This window comes from Pomacea canaliculata, linkage group LG1 (genome assembly GCF_003073045.1).
Source record: "Pomacea canaliculata isolate SZHN2017 linkage group LG1, ASM307304v1, whole genome shotgun sequence".
NCBI classification, from domain to species: domain Eukaryota; kingdom Metazoa; phylum Mollusca; class Gastropoda; order Architaenioglossa; family Ampullariidae; genus Pomacea; species Pomacea canaliculata.
In genome coordinates this window covers 28,687,632-28,700,549 of record NC_037590.1, presented here as the reverse complement: position 1 = coordinate 28,700,549, position 12,918 = coordinate 28,687,632, and the positions used below count along the sequence as shown (strand labels likewise).

The following is a 12,918-nucleotide window of genomic DNA, read 5'->3' as shown; positions in this document are numbered from 1 at the left end:
AACATAAACCAAATGATTTTTAAATGGTGAGAGGGGTGGTTGAGCGAGACACGGGCAGGGTCGCAGTCCCGGTCTGTTCGTCTGAGTGTTAGAAAATACAGAGTACAACTGCTCCAGGGTTAGCTTTCGGCAGTCTTCCTCCTCCCATCTCCATCAGGTCCCCCTTCTTTCGTTGTCTCCCTCTTGGTCAAACATGTTCGTGTTTATACTGTCCTCAAATTTTCCGTTATTTATTTTCCCTTGATTTTTCCCTGACTGCAGTTCACTGTGGTTATACTGCACGTGGAGGTTCCATTGAGAACGATAAGAGTTGCTGTAACTATTTTAATTAATAGTAAGTTCATCAGTTGTATAGTAGTCGTATTATTGTCGTGTTTATTATTAGTAGTAATACTAATCGTGTATTAGTCGTAGAGTAGCATTATAGTAGGGATGGTAGTAGTGTTAGTAGATGTAGTCATAGAGTAGTATGCTAGTAGTAGTTATACATTAGTATTTAGTATAAGTATTGTTTAGTTACAGACAACCTTAAGCCACTTTAACATACTGGACTACATGGACGAACGCTTGAGCAAGTATTGAAAAGTTTGTATACAATTATGACGTAAGAACTTCTGCAAGACTTGGTTAAACGTTCGTGTTAGAACGGACACTAAGGGGTTACATGAAAAGGAAAGACGATAAAATAAGAGAGATGGGGAGAAAGAGAGTCCAATCTGCAATTACAATCTTTCAAAATGAAACTCTAGCAATTTTTTAAAGACTAAAATAAGCGTAACTACAACAATAAATACAAAACAGAGACTAAGCCAAACTCGAGAGTTGCGTTACTTCTCTCTCTCTCTAATCTACTGTCTATTAGTTTTACTTCATATTGTAGCAAATCAGTAATCTGATCTCTCTAACATTCCTAAACGAGTGTAGTCATAAAATTCCCAGTTGTCACACGCCTCGTCCTTAGGATCCGTCGGAACTTTCCACGTCAGCCGAGAAATTCGCAAATTATTCGCTAAGTTGGCCGTTTGTTTTTCTGTGAATCCCATTCACATCTCTTGCAGTTATTTGACTTCAAACTATCTTCTACTCTATATGTATTTTATATTTAGCTGCGTATGCACACGAATTAATTGAATATCCCGTTATGGTGTATCGAAAGGACATCAAAGCTGTAGTTTCCTATTTCGATCCTCAAAATATTCCTGCAATTTCACTTCAACTTGACTTGGAAATAGGCGACCATGTTAAGTCCATATGGTCTATATTTGATCGTCAAGAACTGTCATAAATGTTTCTTAACAAATAAGAAAATCTCTACAAAAGAGCATCATTAAAGAAAATAATGCCAGACTGGCATTTGTCGATTGACAATAATGTACTCAAGTCTTGAAAAGCGATTCGCGATGATTGCAGATGTTCTCAAAATGCGCCTCTTTTGTTCCTCTTTTGAAAAGAAGTTTTATTTTTATTTACCCTTTTTTTTCGTTCGGTATTGAAAAGATGAGCGCAACCCCAGAACATGGGAAGCAGCCATTCCCATGTACAAAGCCAACAAAAGCATTGCCGAAGACAATGATATCAGCAGCTTTGGGATGGGGGTAGGAGGGTAATATTGCAGAGGTTATCGTCTCCTGGCTGTTAAAAGGTGTACTTCTTGACGTTTATGTCTGGGGGGATCGCCCTACAACATTGGCTGGCATGCTTATTGGGCGTGAAGGGCTGTTTTGTTCTGCTCTGATTGTGTCAAACTGACACTAGTCTTTGCTCTTACCTCCGGCGCTACCATCAAAAGCGGTTTTGTTTCCTATAACCTGGTTTCATGAACTCCATCTCTTTCCTTCTCAGAGATGGCAGAAAGGGGCAGGGGTGGAGGAGAGGGTGGAGGGTGAACATCTGTGTGAGTGCCCCAGGGTGCGAGTATGTCTGAATATGAATGTTTACTGTGGTACTGGTACAAAATGTTGTAAATACCCGGCTTTGCGGTACTCTACACTTGTAATGTCTACACTCTGTTTTACAGTCATGTTGACGGTAATCTGTACATTGTACACTCGTTTTTGTAACCTATTCACTGCATACTTTACAGACTCTTTTCCAGTAACCTTACACTGTATACTTAATACGGGCTTTTTAGGATGTGTACAGTATATTTTATCCCGCTAATAATTTGTAATATGTATACTTTTCTTTTTTTTTTTATAATTTTGTAGTCTGTATTCCTTTCAGCTTCCTTTTTTTATTCTGTACACTTTAAAGATTCTTTTTATTAAAATGTCTTCTGTATACTTTACATTTTCTGTACACTGCATTTTTATGACTCTTCTTGTAATCTGTACTTTGTGTATACTTTACAGATTCTTTTTCGTGGTCGAAAACGATCATAGCCATTTAGAGATTACGGTGACACCATGCGCCTCCCCAGTTCAGTGGAGACTCTACAGAAAACCATTGCCGGCTAAAGATGATTCCGAAGAATCTAAAGGTATGAACACTTGTTTTGGGAGGAGAGAGAACTTTTTATAATTAAAGAAATTTAACAAACTCATCGTTATTCATTATGGCCAACGTCAAAGAGTAGGAAACAATTTCTTGGATTGTCTTTCCTTTTCATTAAAATAAAGTTCTTAGTCCAGCTCTTGAGTGTTGATGTCCATGTGTTTCAGGTTATAAACACTGTTAATTCCATACATGAACAAATTAATTAAATTATTAAAAAAATTAGTATTGACACTTATGGGCCTTTCTTTGTCGTAATTCAAAAATCTTTTGCGCTACTGGTCTCTCTGGCTACTTTATTCTTCATGCTTGAAATCTTTGGAATCCGGTTTTAAGAGATACTGGCCTTCTAGTATGTGATCGGAAACTGCGGAGATCCTCAACCAGGGCTTCTGCTAAGGCTAAATTCTTTGGGGTCCCAAAGACCCCTTCTTCAGATTTTTAAGGGGTCCCTGTTCTTCGCCCAAATTTGAAGGGGACCCCATTGACGAAAATTGAAGGGGTCCTCCGAACTTTTAATGCGTACTGTATGCAATTTTTTGCGTAAGCAGAAACCCTGCTCAACTATCTATTCACATTTGACAGAAATGTTCCCAACAATGATATTTATTTAAAGGAGTCTGTATAATATTACTTACCCATCCATCCAACCCTTCTCTGTTCCAGCTTAAAGTTACAGTTGTGAACTAGTGTAGTCATCTTTCAAAATTTCGGTCAAAGAGCACTTTCATTGCAATCCAGATCTCGCAAGACTAGCCTGCACTTAAATATACTCTTTTGTTCACTAGAGATAACATACAAATGAAAAGGCTTATTTTAAAGTTTCTTTAGCTCGGCATACCATCGGTTTTCTCGTTATTTTTGAATAACACCTGTTGGCCTTTCTCTCCATGTCGACAATCTAGGGCGAAAAATTTATATAGTTTAAAAAAACTCATTTATGCTTTAAGAAGGATTTTTAAATACATAAGTTAAGGTTATTTTGTGGTTTTCTTTTCATTACAGAGACAGACCCTTTTCTGGTTCAGACCGTGTCCTTACAACGCAACTTGAACGCTCCATTGGTTCTCGGCAGCTGGCTGGGAGAATCTCGCGTGAACTACACGGACTATGACGCCGAAGCGGGGCTGTACATCCTGGACATCAACTCTACCAAGTCTGATTCTATCGTCAGTGTGCTCGCATCGCTCACGCCGCTGGCCAGCTCCCATTACCCAGCCATTCCCCCCGACGCAGCTGTTCACGTTACGGCAAAGACCCGTAACAAGCTGACCTTCCGGTGGGCAGATGCCTCCCCCGTCAACGCCGGCGCCGTCCTAGAGTACTGTGTGTCCGTCTCCAAAGTGCGAAACTTTCGCACTCGTTGCTCTGTTGTGGCACACGCCAAGGGCGACAAGAAGCCCAGTTTTTCATCGGAAGACAGATGGGGTTTCCGCTGGGAGAAAGTGCACATGCGAGAAATTCGAAGCAAAGCGCGCCCCGTCAAACCCATGTCGCCCAGGAAAGTTTTCTACCAGTGCGTAGGTTCCGACAGGGAGTTTACTTACAGGAAAGCACGGCCTGGGAAAACGTACTACATCGACGTGTTTGTGGTAAACAACAAGACAGACGCAGCAACAGCCTACAACGGCGCCGTTGCCAAGACACCCCGCGGCAAACCTAAGCCGCGGAAAAAGTCGACCACCATAATGGACGGCGAGAGGAAGACCCTCAAGTTGCAAAAGAAAGACGCGGCGCAGGCCGTGGTGTTCGAAGCCAAGCATCGGCTCTCCTCACTGGCCCTGGAGTTCCGGGTGTGCACCGGACGCCTGTCGCTGGAGATCTTCCACAACACCACCCTGATCCACACGTCCACGGCGAAGCGGTGGAAGCGCGTTCAGATGAAGAACGTGCTGCCCGGAGACTATGTGATAAAATTCCCCAAGCTCCACAAGCGCAAGACGTTTGTCTCCATTTATGTCACGTCAAAGCCGTCAAAGTTGACTTTGCCACGTGACACTACCATCAAAGTGTTTGACAATTTGACCACGTGCAGTAACGTGACGGTGGCCTGGATGGGCACGAATCGCAAACAAAAATACTGTCTGTACGTCAAAGACAGGGCCGAAATTCGGAGCCTCAAGCGGCAGAAGTGTTCCGAGATGGACGCCCGGCCGACCTCGGAGCGGGTGCTGTGTACGGAGTACCGGCACAAAGACGTGAACAAGGCTGTGATGAGTGCCACTGTGAGTGGGCTGAAGCCCAACACTCACTACATACTGGATGTATACTTGAGCAAGAAGCACAGTGGACCAGTGGTATACGACTCGGCTCAAGTCAGAACGAAATCGGCGTGTTGAGTGGGTGTATTGGCTGTGCAGGTCAGAACGTGGTTTGTGGGGGGACATGTTGAGGGACGATGGCTGCAGGTCAGAAGCGTGTTGGGCATGGTGAGTGGTGCTGGCTGCAACAGACCAAACAAGCACTGCTTTCAAAATCCCCTTGCCACTTTATCTGCTGCGTTAGGTGATCAATGTTTCTGCCACGTCATCGCATTTTAGAAGTGTCATTTATCGACTGTAAGATAGCCATAGATTCATTCCACATTGTGCTGCCATGTTGCTTGTTTGCTTGTTTGAATGGGCTTGAAGCAGATGACAGCAAAAGTTCACTTTGTCCATGACTACCTGCTTTTGTCGGAACGTTCGTGGACAAGAAGATCTGAAAGAGAATGAAAAGAAACTGTCGAAGGTATTTGCTTTGTAATGTATTAGCCGACGCTAATGATGGCCTCGGAGAATCGGCATTCGACTCGTTAACAGGAAACCAATCAGCACTAAGTATAACAATTGGCTTTAGGCCTTTTTTAATTTGGAAAGAGGCTAACCTGTTCATGACGTTGTAGCGAGCCAAACCGTATTGCTATAGTGGTTCAAAGAGGTCAAAGGTCACTTAAAATGGCACACCGCGGGAACTGCCTTTTCATCTGGAATGACAGGCTGGTGCATTCATGACATACAGAGACATGGCAGTCACTGAAACAAACTGAGACAATAATCAGATTTCAACCACTTCGCCATTTGTTGGAACTTTGTCTGCCGCCTGACGGGACATATTCGTGAACTCAAATAGCATGCGTAACGAATTCTGTTTTTTATTCCTCCCGTGAAATTTGATTTCAGTGAAAAGTTTTGCTATTTTTAATTATTTTACTTTTAAAATTTTATTATATATTTTTCTTATTTATTTGCACTTAGAAGTATTTTTTCTCAATTTTTTCTGATTTATCAGTTTATGTTGACATGGTAGTTCCCTTTTTTATGTCCTATTGGCGTCATTTGACCTGTGAATGCTCCGGGAAGAACTACGAAGTGGTCGGAATCTCAATCTATCCCCCTTTTCCAAACCGAGGCTCGCATGAACAACTAAAGACATTACATATGTATCAATCTAGTCACATGAAAATATTTTTCGTGGATTTGTTTTGCTTCATTATTTCATATTGCAATATGTTTTGAAAGTGGTGATATGGCTGGAAATTTTGTAGCCGACGTAACTTAAGAGGGAAGTGTGTGCACACAGGCAATTGTAGACACCAAACAAAAAACAAAAACAAACAAACAAAAAACCCCAACAACAGCAAGAAACTGTTTGCTATTCAGAAGAAATTACCAGAAATGTTGGTCTATTTTCTAGTCATATATTCATGAACAGTTTCCAAAACCTGTTGTTTTGTAAGTAATGAAATTTAAATGAGGTTCTGTCCTAACTGGATTTTTGATGGAATGATGGTCACTCACTAGACCAGTAGGTTACCGTAATTTTCGATCAGTTATATCATTCAGTGTGTATTCTGGCTGATAAAATATATTTAAGCCTGAAAATCTAATCAGTCACAAAAATAGGTCTCGTACCAGTTTCGTGCTCAGTCACATTAGTCTGTCACGACTGGGGTGTGGCACGGGTGAGTGTTGCTTTCCTGTTGGGAAACTCCAGACCTCCAGAACCCTCAGATGCTCTGATTGTCATATGGCATCACTGACCCGAGCTTTTCCTTCTGTACACCTCACCAGAACCTCTCTTTAGTTCTTGATTTTTTTTTTTTTTGGCTGAAGTTGGACGAGTTGGGTCACCGTGACCATGAGATCGGGATGCATGCCCACGAACAAAGTTTTGGCTTTCGTTCACTCATCTCCACGCTGTCGCTGTGGCTGTTGTTCATGGTTTGATACTCTCAAGGATGGGATGAAGACTACAAAGAAAATGTACAGTGACGAAGGTGTCAGCAAGCTGGCACGGGGTGCTTACCAGCTTGCAGCCAAGAGAGGGGAGGGACCAGTGACTGACAGTGGAGCGGTACCTCGTGACTCAGGGGTGGGGGATATGGTTGGCGCGCTACCTGACGACACAACGTCTACCGAGGGATTAGGCTGCCAGCTAAATACTTCGTCTAGTAGGTCTGCTCGTGACCTCAGCGGAGCTTGGGGGCTTGATGATATAATGCTGTTTGCGCTCAAGCGTCTGGGTGACTCCGGAGTGTCGGTTACCTATTCTGTGGAGGTACCCCGGATGGTGGGGAGAAGGGGGAGATGACTGGCTTCGACATGTTTCGTTCTGCCTTCCCGATTCTTTGCTGACCCAACATGGACGTTCTATTCTAGAACAAAAAGAATAACTGATGAGAGCAGTGTGTTTTGGCTTTATTATTATAAAGATGATTAAATGTCCCTACCACGGAATAATAATAATAGAATACAAATTTGCAGATGTGTCCTTCCCTGTGTAGAATCGAGGCCAATGATATAGGCAGTTGTATCAACAATGGTTGTTTTACACAGAGGTAGTCTTCCCCTAGCATATGCAGGAACCCTGGGACTGGATCCAAGTTTCCTAGTTTCCAAGGTCTGGAGGTCAACCCACGTATACAAGATATATAATAATGTGCACGGCTGCGTCACCAATTTCTTTATTGCAGCGATCCATGAGTATCTGCTTACATCCATGTCCGGAGAGTGGCACAAGCCTGCTGGCTTTACATGTTAACAGCTCATCCTCACTGTTGAGTTTTTTCTTCGAGATGTCAGTGCAGGATGATCCTAACCTCTAACCTCTGGTTTGACTTATGAACCTGACCTGCTCTTTTATTAACGTTCAATGCAGGATGTGTCCTGTTATCTTACATGAACTATTACTGCAGGAAGTGTACACACACCTTTATTCGTGAGATTGCGCTAATATACTATGGGCTTTGGTAGTAGTTAGCAAGCTTCAAGTGAGAAGCCAGTTGTCCTCCCTGATCCCTTGCTGACCTTTACGGGTGGCCAAGAGTTACTGTCCTTGTTAGACGCTACCCTTTTAGTGACAGAACAACTTGTCTTGATTCTTTTATTATATCATGCGAGTGAAGATGCTGACCAGGGGCTAGAATGGGTTGATTTTGATTTTTGTCTTGTGTTGTTTTTTGGCAGTCGAAAATATCTAACAACAACAACAACAACAACAACAACAACAACAACAACAACAACAACAAACAACAACAACAACACAGAAGTCTTTGTCAGACTGTATATTCCGTCCCATTCTCTCTCTCACACAGATATAATCGCTTACTTTAAAAAAGTTGCTTCAAACTTGACGACAGGTATCCAATTTGTCAATTCAACATTCCCTGGTACAACCAGAGGTAGGGGACACCAGCAGCGGCAGGTCTTCAGTGGCAGTCCTTTGTTAACGATAGCTTCGCTAACGTAGCTTGAGCACTAGAAGAAAGGGAAAGGAGGTTTCCTTTGAATCCCTCTGTACGCTGACCATTTGCGTTTGTCTGGGAAACGATCCTCACAAGCTGCTGCCGTCTGACTCGCCCTTACAACCGCAGTCCGATCTACGTGGGGCCAGACGACTTGCCCCCATTCAATATTGAAGTCATTAATAATTGCAGAGGAAATCTCACATTGGGTCACTCGATGATCTGCTAACAACAGGCATTGGTGTGACTTTATTATGGGGATGGGCTTTTCTCGTGCCTTTCCTGTAGGGAGTGTTGTTGAGAAACTTGTCTCGTTGTGATTTTGCGAATTGCCCAGCTTGCGTTTCTTGCCTGAGGGACTCGATGTTCCCCATCGTGACAGACCATGCGACGTGTTCCAGGGATTTGGCATGATTACAGTTCTGTCAGTCTGTTGTTTCTGTGACTTGGCATAATTACAATTCTGTCAGCCTGTTGTTTCGGTGTTTTGGCATGATCCGCGGTTCCACGTACTCACACTGGCAGTGACGAGAATCGCCTGACAATTTCCGAACTGGGACTCAGAAAGGCAAAACTAGCCAGTAAGCATTTTTGTTTCAGTTACGCGAACTGTTAGCAACTAAGTTGTTAGCTCATTTTTTTTTTAAATTTGGCGTTATATGTAAACAATTTATTTTAAAATGTATGTCAAAGCTACACGCACGAATACTATTTTTGTAGTTTCATGCTCTGTGAAAGCCAACCACTTCATGTACCGGAGACCTCGCAGTTGTCATATAATCAACTGATCAACCAAAAGTCATCCCCATCCGCGCTTGGTGAATTTTGTGTGCCATATCTGAGTGACTCATACATCATTCCCCATACCTCTATGAGCGCCAATGACTGCTCCACGTCACGCCGTCGGAGAGCTTGTCATTTATTGTGTATTTGAAGCATGCCATCCGGTCATCCATTAGTAGGGTATGCCCGTCGGAAGATGGTATGTTAGGGCACTTCATCTCCCATCTGGGGCATGCCACGCCATGCTACGTCGCTTAATCCCCAACACATCACGGCATGATGCGTCGGGGATGGCACGAAGCACGCCATACGTCACTTCATCCCAAACGGAGCATCTCACGCTACGTCACTTCCTCCCAAACGGAGCGCGCGGTGCTGCGTCACTTTATCCTCGGCAGAGGTGTCATACTACGTCACTCACTCCCCTACGATGGAGCATGCCATCCCCACTGTTCCCTTGACGTGCGCCGCGCGTGCGGCCTATCGCGTCTCGTGATTTCACTGTACTTACTCAGTATTGCACATCCCCTCCCTCTTTCTTTCTTTTTTTTTCTTTCAATCGCGGAGACTGTGGTTATGTTCATGAAATATCAGTTAATCACTGTTTGGTGTATATTTGTATATAGCAAGTCAAACTGGGTGGGACTACAGAAACGTGCAATTTATTGTTTACAGGTCTGAGATGTACTATAACTGAATGTGTACATAATATTTTACTTTCACTCTTTTTGTACCAGCTGATGACGCAGTAAGATTTGTACATGCTTTATTCCAGGAGCGTTGTGTATGTGACCTCTGCCGCTAGTCATGTCAAGAGGCTGTTTCTTGCGATGTCTGTACCGGGTATTGATGATATCAAGACCTAGGGAGCTTCTGTCGTCTGATACTAATGTAAGACTCCTGCCATCAGCGTTTTTTGTTAATCATTTACTATGCTTCTATGGCCTGGACAAAAAAATCTATTTATAACCGGCTTTCTCGCTCACTGGACATGCTTGTAATACCAATAATATTGCGCAACGTATTGTATACTCTTATTGTAAGACATGCAAAGCGTGAACTACGAGTAGCTTTGCTTTCTTACCCTCAAAGCATTATTTGCTTCTTGCACACTAATCACAAATCCTGACTCCTACGCACCTTGACCAACAGATTTCTCCAAAACCAAAAAGTGAGGTTTGCAAAAATATGATACTTGGGGGAAAAAACAGAGCACAGACCATGTACTGCAAAAGCAAACTAAGCTGAAAGATGTTTTCTTTCTAAAAGTTAGTCAAATACCACTTAATGTCAAGATATATTTAAGTACATACAGTTCGTAATGAGTTTGTAAAGGTCAAGGAATCGACGATTTTTTTTTCTTCCACAGTTCATATTTTAAAAATATTTATTGATGACCAAGGACTATTCTAAAGAGAGCGATGCGTGAGTTCAGAAGAGATGACTGGATATTGTTGAAGCGCGTTGTCTGGAAATAATTTGTTAATCTCTTTCTTTGAAATGTTTGATGAAATCGTCTTGCTTCTTTCATACATCGCATGTGGCCAGTCTTATGTTGGACAGTGTGGTCACTTAACATTTCAGTCTAACATTTGCCTAGTCCTTTATTTTGGTTAGTTGATCTTTCGGTGTAATGCTTTGTTGGTTAATATTTCAATATAGAGCTATGATAAAGTCTTGGCGCCTTTCATCCTTGTATAGCAGTACACAGTGGGGACATCTTGAGACACTTTGTACTTCACATTTTTTTTCCCATCTTGGAGGTAATTAACTCGGGCCAACCATTTATATCAGTAGGTTTCTAAATAATTTGTGGAAGGTAGGAATATGGGTGGAAGGAAAGTTATCCGAGGACTGACAAAAGACAGGATAACGCGAACAAATAATCCACTTGCATGTCAAAACAGAATATGTTGCACTGTACTGCTCGTCTTTATGTGCTCTGGTCACTGCCAAGTTGATTTTCTTTTCGGTGACAGAAATTAATTGTGGTTTTGTGTGCTCACTTTGCTTAGCATAGCTGCAGATAAGCCTCAACCAAAGAAAGTTTCGATGCCGTACAGTATACAGATGTTTTCTCTTAGTGTTTTATTTCAATACATGATGCAAAGGTTATTATTCTCAACAGCTTGTCTTTCTCAGAGACTCGGCAAAAAGGTACAGATTTGTGTTCATCAAATTTTATTTGGTAGAATGCTGAACAGTTGTGGATATTCATGTCCTTGTTTAACACTCCAGTAACGCCTGGCATTGTTAAATACTATGTTGTAATAAAAACTTAAAAACTGCCAAAATGTCTGTTCTTTAAACATGCCTGTATAAGGATTTATGGAAGTTCACTATTGTTGAACAATGTGTCCAATTTCATGCTCTCTTTTCATCTCTCTGTCGGCTGTCCGTGTGAATTTATATTTGTTTGCTTGTTTATTATTATTTTTTGGTCATGGCAATATGTGTGCATTTTTCAGTATTGTATTGACTGTAATTTTTGAATGAAAAAGTATGAAATGAAACACGAATGTTAAACTAATTTGCACCAACCCTTCACCCTTTGAGCCTTTCGCTGGGTAGAAGTTTTAATAACAAAGTCCGATTGATTTGTGACTGTGTAATTATTTTTAGATATCAGTATTTTCAAATGGCGCTTTTGTTCGACTTCGACTATTCGGTCTGTTTCGCTTTCTAACTCCGCATGCTGCCTCTCTACATACAGCGCTATTCTTTGCTTTACACAAAAATATGTAAAGGAATTTTTTCTTTTTTCAACTTATTTGTTTACTTAAAACTCCTGTCTGATTTTCTTTTTCACCTGGACTGAAGCACTAGACACTGCACTATTTTACATTTATTTATTCAACTGCAAACTGTTCGTAGGGTAGTTTTCATTCAGCCATCACGAGTTAACAAACGAGACTAGTTCGACCAGCACGAATAAATTCAAAAGTTAATTTCTTTTCGTGCGCACAGCATGAGAAGTAGATGCTCTACATACAGTAAAGTCTCCCTGTGTCGTGATGTGGACTTACACTCCAGCTTTGTCTTTTATTGTGGCTCTTCAAGTATGTGAGCTTAGAATTGTCGGCGTTCTGGTCTTTCCTAGTGATAGGACCACGAACTTGTATTCCTGGACTGCTGGCAGACTTTTTTCTATTTAACTACTAAAACGAGGCAGGTGTGCACAAAGCTTCCGGTTTATTCACATTTCATATTGAACTATTAAAACGAGACCGGTTCGTACAAAGCTTCCGGTTTAGTCACATTCATTGTTAAGGCTCGCCGAGACTAACGGAGAACTTCGCAAGAGGCTCAGCGTTGGTCTCAGCAGACAGCAGTCCACATATACACGTCCGTATGTTGCAGACCACAATGCTGAATGCCCGGCTGTTGCCTGTTAGGACGCCAGAAATAGGACATGGATGTCAGCCGTAAAGTGCGACGCTATCAAGCAACTTGTAATCACCAGCCTCCTTATTAGCAGGTGCGGGTTCAAGTAGGCGGGGCCGGGCAGGCAATGACTGGTCTTGCGTTAACCACCAGGTGAAGGGTCATCCATTCCAGACACAGCAGCCGCTGGCGGCAACAGTCAGCATCCCTTCTTTCTCTAAGCTGGGAAAAAAGTCAACTGTGGGGAAAAACTGGTTTCAAACATCAACTGTTCTGATCACATTACTGTTAAACGTAAAGGAAAGACATAGCACCCCTTTCTCTCTATAAAACACACACACAAATAAAAACTGGGAATGGTATTCAAACATTACGCTGACCTTATTCTTTAGCCAGGTATCTGTAGAGTAATCATTTGTGTAGTATGCTGGAAGATTCGATTATGAATGTCTGGGTCTTGTGGGACTCATACCTACACCTGTGTCCGCAGGAGGATTGGATGTAAGAGAATGGAAAGCTGTGACTAGGAACTT

The 12,918-nt window shown here is 42.2% G+C and overlaps 1 protein-coding gene across 6 annotated transcripts in view; it reads left to right on the top strand.

Moving 5' to 3' along the window:
* The window catches only part of LOC112569391 (protein NDNF-like), a 54,739-nt gene extending 43,449 nt beyond the window's left edge, over window positions 1-11,290 (top strand). For all 6 annotated transcript variants that reach the window (XM_025247189.1, XM_025247182.1, XM_025247201.1 and 3 more), the window contains exons 3-4: window positions 2,352-2,479; window positions 3,499-11,290. In XM_025247189.1, coding sequence (XP_025102974.1) covers window positions 2,352-2,479; window positions 3,499-4,832 — 1,462 coding nt within the window. In that variant the 3' untranslated portion in view covers window positions 4,833-11,290. The remainder of the gene's footprint in view (window positions 1-2,351; window positions 2,480-3,498) is intronic.
* Window positions 11,291-12,918: the final 1,628 nt, after the last annotated feature.